Genomic DNA, 13,837 nt, shown 5'->3' with positions numbered 1-13,837 from the left:
GCCAGGCCTGTCCTAGAACTGTGAAGGCAGGACTTCGAACAACACGATAGTGCCAAATCAAGGGGGTCGTGTTTCAAAGCTTTTGTTGGAGCCAGAAAGGTGAGAAGGAAACAAGAGAGGTACAGTGAGGGAAACTACTTAGAGAGGAGTGAAGCTGGAGAATCACGTGACTGATGATAAGAAAAAAGAACATGAGCATGGGACTCCCCCGGTGGTCCAGTGGTTAAGACTGCACTTCCATTGTAGGGGGCACGGGTTCGATCCCTGGCCGGGGAACTAAGATCCCACATGCCGTGCAGTGTGGCAAAAAAAAAAAAAAGAACAAGCAGCATGAGCTAGATAAGGCAGTGGATGGGGAGTGGGTTCTAAGCACTGCCCAACCAATGGTGCATCTTCCTTTTTTTTTCCTTAAATTTGATCATTTTTTTATTTAGAAAACTAAAACAATTTGTTGTAAGAAATCAAAATGATGGTTACAATGCCTTATGTAGAACAGAGGGAAAGTATATAATAAAGTCATTTGGGGACTAATACCAGGTATAGTTTAATCCTTTAAACCGTATATTAATATTTTGGTTGTGAATTTCATTTGGGGACATTCTCGGTCATTAACTATACGCAAATCTCTCCTTAATTCATGACTCCATTAATGGTAGATGGGGGAGCTCTTAGAGGAATCTCTGGATACACATTTTGCAAATATTTATCCTGAGTTGAAATAAGATTCACATGACAGGATAAAGTCAGAGAACACAAATATTAAATGACAGTTTGAAAATGATGACTTCACAGTTCAATCCTTGTCACACCTTTGACTTGAATGTCTGATAAAAATAAACCTCAAGAACTTAAAATTGCTCAACCACATTGTGACATTTCAAGACTACCTTGCTTTGTAAGTTTCTCTTTCAGGAACTGTGCAAAGAAAGGATGAGTTAGTCTTCTTCAACTCAGTAATGGACAAGTAACTGTAGCCCAGAAGCTCATATAAAGTGTTTAGCCTGATCCCCTCCAAGTTTGGTCAGCTTATCTCCTGTCTGACTCATAAGAGAGCCTCTTTGTGAAGTGCCTCGTTGGGTTTCTGAGAACAGTACCCTGGACAAGATGTATTTCTAAGAGCTCCAAAGCCACTCTAATGAAGAACTTCAGTCTCCTTGTGAGGATCATGGAACAAAATGCCTCTGGGCTACTGGATCCATTAAATACTAGAGTGAGAGACTGAAGGAGATCAGAGGTCCCTAACATGGAGAGAACACCTTCCTTTTACCTACAATCTACCATGTCCAACACACTTTCACGGAGAGGAGGTGGATCCAGCATGATTTTCTCTTCATCAGATTGTAATGGTCACTCTCTGTCTTCTAGGTTTTTGCAAAATCCTTCTGGATTGCTCCAGCATCTCTCCATCTCTCCAGAAACCTAACTCCCCTGCCTTCACTCTAATTTCCAAGACGGCAACGTTTGGCCCCATTTAAAAGATGAGCATTACAAACCCACCCTCTGGCTGCCAGGCTTGATTTGCTTTACCTGGACTTTGAAAATTACAACGTAGTTGGTGAAGAGTTTTATTACCATGGTGATGAATTCCTGAAATATCATGGAATAAAATCACATCCTCAGCAACACGTCGTTCCTTAACTACACTGTCTCAACTGTAATGTTTACTTTCTTCTAACCAAGATGGCCTGTGATATGCCTGTCTGAATTCTACACTGTTGAAAGACTGAAGTTTTAAAAAATGTCTTTATTCACAACTGTTATTGGATGATCTATCTTGCTTTCTATTTTTTTGGTGTTCAGGTTCTCCAAAACTATTTTCCCTTGCAGAACATTAAATTAAGTCAACAAGTATGTGCACAGGAGTATAAGTTGCTTCTGCATATCTACATCTTTCCCGATTGTGAACTCTTTTTCTAAGCCCTTCCCTTAAGGAGCACTTTCTTTCCTTCCTTCCTTTTTGGAAATTCTCATTCCCACATTAAGACTGACCAACATAGACCCAGCCAGTCAATTCCTTTGTCTCTTTCTTTTGGATTAATTTTTTTGAAATCTCTCCACAGCATGGAGATAAATATATCTGAATTTATAAACTACATTAGGCTCTCTCAACCATTTGTCACCAAAGTTTTCTGGCCTCCTTCATCCTTTCCATTAGGAACCTATGTTCTATCATCTTGTGATCACTTTCCTAAGTTGTAATAGCTTTCCAGTGTGGTAAATAGGTAGAATGGACTCTAGACCAGATGGTAAATTACTAACCATGCATTTGAGGCAGGCTGAAATAGACGATCATTCAAGGAGCTATTTTTTCCTCTACATTTGGTATGGGGTATTTTGGGTACAGAGGAACCTCTCTGTTCTTAGGACCAACGATGTTCAAATATTTATTGTTCGGTTTTAGATTTTCTTCTTCTGAAAGGCACAGTCTACAGCACTCGAGTTTTAAAATAATATGCCTCACTTTCTAGCAATTAGTATATAAAAATGTTGATCTGCTGAATTACTTTCAGATAAAATCTCTGATTTTCTTATTTTATAGATCAGTGGCAGAGAGTTTTATCACAGTTCCCCCATAAACCACAGTTTCCTCTTGAGAAATACTCATTGACTTTTAGAATATATTTTATTTTATAACATATGTAGCAAGAATGAAAAAAAAAAGACACTGAAACATCCTAGGACAACTATCACTTCTTTCCCAAGGGCAAAGTCTGCTTAGAAGGAAGTCAATACACAGGACTTAATTCTCTGAAGGATCTATACTTAGTGACATTAGCGTATCAACTTCATTTTTATTAAATATGAATAATGAGTATTGACACTTTTTGCTGGATAATCTTTGACAGTGGGGGCTGCCCCATGTACTGTAGGAGGTCTAGAAGCATCCCTGCTCTCTATCCACTAGAGGCCATTAGCACCCACTCCAGACAATGCCAAATGTCCCCCCAGGGGACAGAATCACCACTGCTACAAAAGAACCAAAGATTTGAATTGAACCAATCAAACAAATAAACAAGAACAGGCCTAGTTTCATGGGGGCCGGTTAAAATATCAAAAACACAGAGATTTTATTCTTTTTTCATCCACATTCAAAAATTAGGGACAAACCACATAGGCACAAATCCTAATAACCTCCCATTAAATAAAAAACTTTGATACATTCACTTATTCAGATTGAAAAAAAAAAAGAGCACTGGCTCTGCACTGTCCTTACATAAGTTCTGTGCTGTCGCCATACTACGCATTCAGATTTCAGTCATCGTTTTAAAAAAAACCTTTAATAATCGCCAGGTAGACTATCAGACGAGCTTCACCACCCGTACTCAAACTTTTCTGCTGTTTTAAAGACAAGGGCACCACAGCCAAAATAAATCGGAGAAAGTTAAAGATTTTTCTGAAATGTTTATCTCTGTAGCAAGACAGGGTCCCAGGGCTAGAGGATGAAGTCAAGAGGGTGACGTAAGATTTAGTAACAGTGGCTCATGTTTGCTTGATGGGTATGTTCAGTTAGACATGGATAAGGCTGCCTCTAGGTCAAAACTATTCAATTACATGAACACTAATGATAGAGACAGAGCTGAAGAGAGACACACACACAATAGGTATACTTTACCATCCCCGGGAATGATGCGGAGGGTAACTGTGTTTCCCGCTTCCTTGATGAGGTTGACAATGTCGGAATGGGACTTGTTGGTGATGGAACATCCATTTACCGCCAAGATCCGGTCTCCTACTTTCAGCTTGCCACATCGGTCAGCAGGGCTCCCCTCAATAATCCGACCTATTTTGTGAGGCATGGCCACACATGCATTGCCTGCTTTGATAGTCAGTTTTAATTTTTTTTAAGTTACATGGGAATAGAGTGAAGGGAGGAGAAAAAGGGTTGAGAAGGGAAAGAGAAGGTTAAGTGTTAATTAATTAAAGCATTAAGCAAATGTTATTAAAGGAGAACTCTATGCCGGGGCTCAAAACATTGGCAAAGTTCCGGGCGTTTGTTTAAGAAGTTACAACCCTGAAAAATGATAGTTCATTGCTGCAGTCCTTTCCCGATTCAAAAGAAGGGGGGACCCCAAGCTTCCCTCCTTCAATCAGTGGCAAAATTTGGGATCTTTAGGAACTTCTAAAGATTCTCAAGAGCCCCAAAAATAACTTGCCGTAGGCTTATTTGGAGGCTGCAAACGTGAAACCCAGAGCTGGGAGGGAGGCTTTTGCGCATTCTGTGTTCAAGTCACATCATTTTCGCCAGGTGTTGCTTACGCTTCTGCCAATGTTTCGTTCTTTCTCCATTTAGAAAAAATAATCACTGGGCGTCTGGTGAGGCCTAGGAGTCTGCTAGCGCCAAAAATCCAATCTGAAAATGCCTAATAGACAAACACTTAGACTTTCTGCCTTCTATTCAGAATGATGAAAGGTTTAGCAAAAGGGCACATATGAGATGAGCCAAGAAGGCACCCAACCTCGACACGTATTTTTCCTTTTATGACCTTTGCTCAATCAGCCTCTCTCATGTGCTTTCAGAGAAGGGCCCAAATGGCTCATTAGCTCTGAAATCCTCCTTGTTCTCATAAAAATCCCCTCAAAGGAATAAGAAAATCTAGTACATACTCAAGCTGAGGACAGTGAACCAAAACTAGGTTCAAATCATTCCTCAACCCTTTTCCTTTAATCATTTCCTTTGTCCTGATCAGTTACTACACAGCTACGAGAGGAAAAACCAGGAAAAGTGCATTTGAAGAAGAAGGTTTTACTGTGTGCTCTGAGGCATTTCATTTCACAACCAAGAGCGTTGGTAACTTTTAAAGAGAGGTGGGAAATTGGCTTTGACGCCTGACACAGGGTTTCCAGATAATTGCATACTGAGTTTCAAACTTTCTTAGGCATATTCACTGATTCTGAGAGTTTGTCTTCCTGGGGGCTGTAAAGATAGTTGTATACTTGAGCCACTGTGGGAAAAGGTGTCAAAACTAACATGGGAGATGTTGAAACTAACGGAGAGGACTCTTCCGTCCTAATTTAGAGAAAATGTGTGGGAAAATGAGCTACAATTCCTTTGAATTTCAGCATATTTGCCTGAGTCTGTATCACGGGATTTAAGGTCAAGGTCAAAGAATCTTTCAAAAGGCAGTTAAACAGTCTTCTGGAACAGGCAACAAGCAGGTGTGGTGGAAAGCCTCCATACCCAAATTCAAGGTCTTGATTAAATTTAGCCCATCTCCAAGGACAAGTCCCATGGGAAAGGTATCATACAGCAGGTGGGAGGAAAGCTTCGCATAGCTCAGAAGTCTCATGCAAGGTATTAGGGAAAGTTTAATTTGTTTGTATTAAGAGCCAGAGGAAAGCAATCAAAGACCAAACTGTGGGTGAAGTCATTCCGTATTCGTTAAATAACACAGACACAGCTGCTATTTCATTCTAGAAAGGGAAACTGAGAACTCTGAAATCCTGAGAACATCACAGGGTACATGGGGACAAACTGTAGATCTAAAGAAAATAACTTGAGATTACTTCCCTCCCCCCCGCCTTTCTTTTTATTTTTAAATTAAGCAGAAAAGTCTCCAAAACTAATGGAAAAACCAAAAAACAACCTTGCCTTGAGGTCAAGTCACCCACCACCCGTGACATGCTGTGATAATGTTATTAATGGAGCTCACAGAAGCACTGTTAGTAATGGGTGTTTGTTTCGGCAGCCACACATGCATGGAACTGGCTTAACTCACTGTCTCCTAATGAACGCACCTTAGTGGGAAATGGCTTTAGCAGGAAGCAATGTACCAAGACTAAATGGAGGCAAATGGAATTGTACCGGGGCAGAAAGCTAACGGGAGGGAGCACCTAGCTGATTTCAGCCAACAAACGACCTGGGCCACGGGTCCTCAGATTCCTTGTGGGTAAGTCATTTGGAAACAGAGGTGAAGTACATTTCAAAGCCTGCACAGCCCTTCCCTGTCTCCCACCATATTTCAGATTAATTAACAAATGTGCTTGGGGAAAATAACAAATGATGTTTTATTTAATGAAGAGGGTGATCAGTTTTGGAGTACATACTTATAATCCATCCTAATAGGAAACAGATTCATAGATTCCTAGTTCCTGGAATAACCTAGCTTCCTATTTGTCTCAGCTATTGCACCCAGCAGAGAGTTAACCTTCTGAGAGGGTGACAGCCGTGTTTCTCCATACTCTGCTGAAACCCCCAACATCTGGATGAGACAGGACGATCATCCCTGCTACAATTCAAGGGCAGTGAAGACAAGCGGCTCTGAACTCAGATTTTAATTAGATTCTTAACCAGGCAACAGTAAACATATTATTTTAAATTAAAATTTTAAAATTTCAGACGGGGATAGAGTAGAGAAAGGACAAAATGAAGGGGCATTTCATATATATTTTTACTCCTTATACCTGTTTTTTTCCCCCTGGCATTTATTTCTACAACCATATGCTTCTTTTAAAAACTCCTATACCGGGACTTCCCCGGGGGTGCAGTGGTTAAGAATCCGCCTGCCAATGCAGGGGACACGGGTTCGAGCCCTGGTCCGGGAAGATCCCACATGCTGCAGAGCAACTAAGCCCGTGCGCCACAACTACTGAAGCCAGCTCTCCACAACTAGTGAAACCTGCACGCCTAGAGCCCGTGCTCCGCAACAAGAGAAGCCATCGCAATGAGAAGCCTGCACACCGCCATGAAGAGTAGCCCCCGCTCGCGTCAACTAGAGAAAGTTGCGCGCAGCAACTAAGACCCAACATAGGCAAAAGTAAATAAATAAATTTATTAAAAAACAAAAACAAACAAAAAAAACCACTCAGACCTTCTGAGGCAACTGCTATGATTGATATCCTGCTCAGAACTTTGCAAACGGCTTTCTCTAGCAAGAATTTCTCACACTCTATCCTGTCAAGGGTCTGCTTTGCAAATTTCACCTATGCGTGAAATTGTCTGCCTGTGAACACGCAATCAGAATGGAAGCTGAAGGGTTAAAAACAAAAAATCCCAGCCTTCAGGAGGGTTTGAAAAGCCACCCAACTAACTCCATCCTCAATTAAGACTTTCATCATCTGAAGCGGAAAGCATGAAAAGCATTTCTGTTAATGAGATTTTGGCTGTCTTTTACTTGCCATAGAACAGTCCCGGGCATCCCAGGAAACACTGGGGAGAAGTGACCGCACTCACCGAATGTAGTCCCTGCCTCAGGCCTGCTCACCGACGACACAATGACGAAGCCGAAGCCCTCGTTCTCCCCGCGCCGGATCTCCACGTCGTAGGGCTGGACCACAGTGCTCACCACGCCGGTGCTCACCACGCCGGTGCTCACCACGCCGCTGCCGCCGCCGCCACCGCTGCCAATGCCGCTGGTGCTGCCGCTGCCAGAGCTCACCGTGTTCAGGGAGTTCTGGCTGCCCTGCGGAGTGCGCTTCTCCTCGGTCAGTGAGGCCGGCTGGTTGCTACTGTGATGGGAGGAGGCTGGCGAGGGCACCTCGTTCTCTGTTTTGGAGGCTGTGCAAGAGATTCACCTCTCAGTTACCCGCCTTTGCGAGAAAGGTGCCCTGCCTGCCACCCCTTCCTCCTTCCCCCAAGGCTCCGCAGCTATGACAGCTATGACAGCAACTGGCCTCACAGAACTGAGATACAGGGACTGAAAAGAGCTCATGGAAAAAACACCAAAGGGGACACCCCAGTTCTGTATCATTTACAGCAATATTGTATCTCAGCATCTGCATACAGACTCAAATTTGCAGCAAGATCGGCCCACTCTGAAATATTTCCCGGTTCACAAATCAAAAACCAACCCCTGGACACTATGATGAGTGAAATGAGTCAGACAAAGAAAGACAAATAAGATCACTTATATGTGGAATCTAAAAAATACAACCAACTAGTGTATATAACAAAAAAGAAGCAGACTCACAGATATAGAGAACAAACTAGAGATTACCAATGGGGAGAAGATGGGGGGTGGGGCAATATAGAGGTAGGGGATTAAGAGGTACAAATTATTAGGTATAAAATAAGCTACAAGGATATATTGTATGACACTGGAATATAGCCAATATTTTATGATAACTATAAATGGAGTACAACCTTTAAAAATTGTGAATCATGGCCTTGTACACCTGTAACTTACATAATATTGTACAGCAACTGGACTTCAATGAAACAAACAAACAAAAATGACCCACTGAAGGATGTATAGGTGTGGCCCACAGCAGGGGTGACTACCATTTTTGCCTCAGAGATATGCCCTTCGCTGCACTCAAATTGTCATTACCCTCAAGTCACATTCTGCTCAGATGTGCAAACAGTTTTGCTTTGCTTTTTCCATCACCGGAGACATGGCAAGCTGACAGTACCATTAAGATTTCCCTACTGTGGGATTCCTGACAACACCTGTCAGAGGTATACTTAGCGTCTCTTCCTCGCTTCCAGATGTCAATGATCTATTCTGATCACACAATTGGATACATTAGCCTCCCTCAGAATTCGTTTGATCAAATTTCAGTTTTATTGCTTTCTCAAGTGACAGGGGAAAGCACTCCTAAACAGCCACCGTAGTAGGTGGGACCGACTTAGTTTTCATGTCAACAGCAAAATATGTGTTCAGGTTTTGGATAGGACTACTAAATGTATTCCCCAAAGCATCCCCTTTCACAGATTTCATTTTTAGTGTAGTAAAATATACAGAACATAAAACTTATTATTTTGACCATTTTAGGTGCATAGTTCAGTGGCATTAAGCACAGAAACACTGTTATGCAGCCATCCCCACCATCCATCTCCAGAACCCTTTCACTTTCCAGAACTGAAATTCTGTACCCATTAAACACTAACTAATCACTCTCCCCTCCCCAGCCCCTGGTACAGCCAGCATTCTACATTCTGCCTCTATGACTCGACTACTCGAGGTACCTCATGGAAGTGGAAGCATATAATATCTGTCCTTTTGTGACTGGCTTATTTCCCTTAGCCTTATGTCTTTTCAAAGACTGAACATGCCTTTAACCCAGAGCTTAAAAACCCCAATATTTAAGATCTAAAAAATACATCTGAAACAAACAAAAATCACATTGCTCTACTATTTTTATTTGGACCAGTGAAGTCAGAAAGTTTTCATCTCATCTCAAAAGCCATTTCTGATTGCTGCTACTGGTTGCGTGGGATACTACGTTAAGATCCTGAGGCCATAAATGAGCTCTAGGGACGTAAGTGATTAACACTCTTTTCATGGCTGCAACAGGTAGGGCTCTCACACTGGAATTTGATATCTTAATTCTTTTGTAATTAATTATATACCATTTAAATGAGCTCTATAATTTTTTTTTGGGGGGGGGGCATGCCAGGAGGCATATGGGATCTTAGTTCCCCAACCAGGGATCGAACCCATGTCGCCTGCAATGGAAGCGAGGAGTCTCAACCAGTGGACTGCCAGGGAGGTCCCTATGAGTTATTTTTTTTGTTTGTTTTTAAAACAAGATGCCAGTTGATTTTATCTGATAAACAGGTGTTTTACTAGTATTACAGCTATGGAGAATTCCTAATATTTCACGTCATCCTGCATCAATAATTCAACTGATACCACATGGAATCTGCCTGTTCTGCATTCTGGGTTCTGTCTTGAATACCTGGAGGCAGGGGCTGCAGGCAAACATGGTGAATGAATGGGAAGGGCAGACACTTACCCAATACTGCCTCAAAATGGCAGATTCTGATACGGAAGTGAACCACGATGCCCAAGGATGGCAAGAAGGGAAGGCTAAACTCAGCAGACAGTTGGAGGAAGGAGGGAATTTCTGAGGGTTTTACAGATAAGGTTATCTTTGAGTTGGGCCTGGAAGGATGTATACGAATTTGAGTTGCAGGAGGAAGGACTGAAACATGACCTAGAACTGGCCAGCTCTACAACTTGCTTATAGTGAAAAACGTAAAAATTAAAATAGTTTAATACGTATGACTGTCAACAACAGAGCAGCTTTTTTTTTTTTTTTTTTTTGGCAGTACGTGGGCCTCTCACTGTTGTGGCCTCTCCCGTTGTGGAGCACAGGCTCTGGACGTGCAGGCTCAGCAGCCATGGCTCACGGGCCCAGCCGCTCTGTGGCATGTGAGATCTTCCCGGACCGGGGCACGAACCCATGTCCCCTGCATCGGCAGGCGGACTCTCAACCACTGCGCCACCAGGGAAGCCCAGAGCAGCTTTTTTATGAGCTTATTTGGCAGTGCAAACCTAATTTTTGCTCTCTTAATTTGAAGCTACAAGTCTCCTAACCTCTTTTGTTGAGAATTCCCATCAAGTGAAGAGAATGACTAAGTTCTGTTTAGCAAGGGGATGGAGGGAGGTGACATATATATTCAACTAGGCTTCTTCTAAAAGCCTTTGCTGAACATGTACGGATGGCACATTAAAGTGCTTTATTTATTTATTTTATTTTGCGGTACGCGAGCCTCTCACTGTTGTGGCCTCTCCCGTTGCGGAGCACAGGCTCCGGACGTGCAGGCTCAGCGGCCATGGCTCACGGGCCCAGCCGCTCCGCGGCATGTGGGATCCTCCCGGACCGGGGCACGAACCCGCGTCCCCTGCATCGGCAGGCGGACTCTCAACCACCGTGCCACCAGGGAAGAAGCCCCATTAAAGTGCTTTTAAGTGACAGTAGTTTTGAAGGGTTCCATCTGGAAATTCTGAGCTTAATCACATTCATAAACATTTGCTAAAATACATGCTTGAGGAGACGGACACAGCAAAGGGGCCTCTTCTGTGCATAAAGTGACAAGGCACTGTCTAAAGGGATGAATGAAAAAACATACCTGCAAACACCACTTTACGCCGCACTGTGAGATTGACGTGACCTTGCTTGGCGGCTTGTTGCATAAGCTGGACCACAAGCTGGTGTGATTTGCCAATGACTGGTGTCCCATCCACACAGATTAATTCATCCCCAGACCTCAGGCGGCCATCTGTATCAGCAGCACCCAGTGGTACGATGTGACCGATATAAATCTGTTGAGTAATTGGACGATGGATGAAACACTGACCTTTTGGTTTACTATTACAGGCACACCTCGGGGATATTGCAGGTTCGGTTCCAGACCACCGCAATAAAGCTAATGTCACCACAAAACAAGTGACATGAATTTGTTGGTTTCCCAGTGCACATAAAATTATGTTTACACTATACTGTAGTCTTAAGTATGCAATAGCATTATGTCTAAAAAAAAAGTACATACCTTAATTTAAAAAATACTTTATTGTTAAAAATGCTAACCATCATCTGACAATGTAGGGCTGCCATCAAACTTCAATTTGTAAAAAAATGTACTATCTGTAAAGCACAATAAAATGAGGTTTGCCTGTAAAACGATGGCCTTCACAACCTCTGAGAACAATTCAGTTCATTCATTCATGTCTGCATCCATGCCACAAACCCTTACTGAGTGCCCACTGGGTACCAGGTGCTGTGCTAGGTGATACAATAATTCTTAAATGGAAAAAATAACTTTTTCTTGTTTAGTACCCTGACATTTATCTGTGGTTTGCTGACTCATTGTTTTTTCCCCTTTGCAAAAATAAATCATTTTACTCCCTTCATTGGCAAAACTTTTCCCCCTTTTCTATCCACCTAAGAGGCCTCTGTTCAGAAAACTCTACTAATTATAATAGTCATACAACTTTGCTTTAAAGGTCAGCATGTGCCTAGCAAAAGGGAATGCATGATAAGCCAAGTCTGGTTGGGCATCCCTATTTTCATAGTCTATAGCACCTGCATGCAGAGCAGGTCCTTATATTTCGTGTCTTGCTGTTGTTATACTAACCATTCACTAAACTTTAGCTAAAATATTTGTGCCTTGCTTGCCTTCTCTCTAGATAATGATGCTACAGTGATCTTTACATGGCATTTATCATTTACAAAGAACTTTGACAGAAGAGTGCTTAAGAACATGGACTCTGGAATCACACCCTTTCCAGTCCCTCCATTTACTAACTCTGCGATGCCAGGCAGGTTCATTAACCTTTCGGTGTCTTTATTTCATGATTTGAAAAATGGGACAGATTCATAGATTTGATGGATACATGAGAAGAATGGGTGTTAGAAGCCTTTAGCATAGCACCTGGCACATAGTAAGCACTCAAGAAACCACAGCTATTTTTACTGTGATGAGGAAATGAACAATACTTATCTTTAGTTCTCTTTTCCCCTTTCAAAAGAATCCTGTGACGTTCTCCTCAATTTATTCTAAAGATGAGGCCTGGAGAGGTTAAATGTCTCCTGATCCTTGTTCAGGGTTCTTTCCCTAATTTTGTAAAGAGCGTGGTCCTACTTTCTCTAACCTTTCATAATGCCTTGTCAAGCGCTCTCTGTCCCAGCTACTCAATATACAAAGCCAACGACTTGCTGGCAGATTTAACAGAATTGGCCAGAAGGATCAGGCCACTGTATTCCCAGTTGATGTCTATTCCTATTTTGCTTTTCAGTTCCCTTTTCTCTGATGGGGAGCTCCAGACGCTGCAGCTGCCGCTCTCCACAAACACAAACACACACTTTTTGAAAGGATCTAGTCCCTTCTTTATCAAGACAGAAAGAGTTCACAAAATCCAAAGAATAACCCCTAGTGCTTAAGATGAAACAGTCAGGGAATATATATATATATATATATATATATATATATATATATATAAAATTATATTTATATACAACTGAATCACTTTGCTGTACAACAGAAATTAGTACAACATTGTAAATCAACTATACTCCAATAAAATTTAAAAAAAAAGACGAAACAGGGGTGCACCTGGTGGGACTCAAATCTTGCTGATTTGTCACTGCTGCCAATTTGCTTTGAAGTCTTAGAAAACTGCACGGGGTGGTGCGGGGTAGGGTGGGATGGGGGGCAAGGGGCAGGGAGACAAAAGACTCACAGGTTCCCCTGGTTCATTGCCACCCAGAATCCTAAATCCAAATCCAGTCTCTTTTCTCCAGAGGAAGATGTCCTGTTCTTGATAATCTGGAACTTCAGAGAGGGATGAGGAAGAGAGAGATTATTTCTCGGATAAAAGGAATCAGAGCCCTAAGGCAAACACAGTTAACAGGACCGATACTGATGGTGTTTGAGCAGACGACAGCGTTCCAATACACACAAGTAAACAAAATAATCTGGACGGGTGCAATAACAGAGGACACTGGGTGAAAGTTAATGGTAGGAATAGTCATTGAGCCTTAAGATTTTTTTCAAAGGACTAACCACTGTTTGATAATTCCTAATCAAGCCATTATCCCTGATGAAGGCTGCAGTCAGCACTCACCACTCTCCTGGGTATTGTTGCAAGGGGAATTAAATAAATTAAACTCATCAGGCTCTGCATCACAAAGTGGGTGCCCATGTCTGAGGAAGGAGCTCATGCTGTCAGAGTGACCTCTGAAGTAGAGGTTGGCTCTGAGGATTTAGAAGACCTGTTAAGTGCCTGATGTTATCAACTAGAAGATGCAAGAAAACAGCTTGAGGTAAAAAGTGTTCTCAATTAAAAAAAAGAAAATCACTTCTTTTTTTCCTTAAAGTAATCAAGACTAGCAATGCCAACAATATGATCTGTTAGATCATTTTTGCCAAAAGAGTTACTCTCAAACATCCTAATATTTCCAAATTTATAAAATTTACTATGATTTCACTGCTATTATGAAAAAGTAGTCAGCCTTCTATATCCTTAAGATCACTGGTGAGAACAAAATTGTCCTATATCTATGAACCATATTTCATCACTAAAATAAGTGCTTTATTCCAGTATTTGCCTATAATATTTCACCACTATAAGTATTCATTTATTATCTAACAGCTTGATATTTTACTTTTAAA

The 13,837-nt window shown here is 41.9% G+C and overlaps 1 protein-coding gene across 20 annotated transcripts in view; it reads right to left on the bottom strand.

The window, feature by feature from the left end:
• Positions 1-13,837, bottom strand: part of MAGI1 (membrane associated guanylate kinase, WW and PDZ domain containing 1) — a 622,562-nt gene that overhangs the window by 15,968 nt on the left and 592,757 nt on the right. For 10 of the 20 annotated variants that reach the window (XM_030867658.2, XM_030867644.2, XM_060308866.1 and 7 more), the window contains 4 exons: positions 12,906-12,997; positions 10,796-10,988; positions 7,172-7,495; positions 3,614-3,817 (listed from right to left, as the gene is read on the bottom strand). In XM_030867658.2, coding sequence (XP_030723518.1) covers positions 3,614-3,817; positions 7,172-7,495; positions 10,796-10,988; positions 12,906-12,997 — 813 coding nt within the window. The remainder of the gene's footprint in view (positions 1-3,613; positions 3,818-7,171; positions 7,496-10,795; positions 10,989-12,905; positions 12,998-13,837) is intronic. The other 10 variants (XM_060308869.1, XM_060308861.1, XM_060308862.1 and 7 more) reach the window with 2 other exon arrangements.

This window comes from Globicephala melas, chromosome 11 (assembly GCF_963455315.2).
Source record: "Globicephala melas chromosome 11, mGloMel1.2, whole genome shotgun sequence".
Lineage (NCBI taxonomy): Eukaryota > Metazoa > Chordata > Mammalia > Artiodactyla > Delphinidae > Globicephala > Globicephala melas.
Note: the sequence above shows the minus strand (reverse complement) of the source record. Positions and strands in the feature narration are given on the sequence as shown.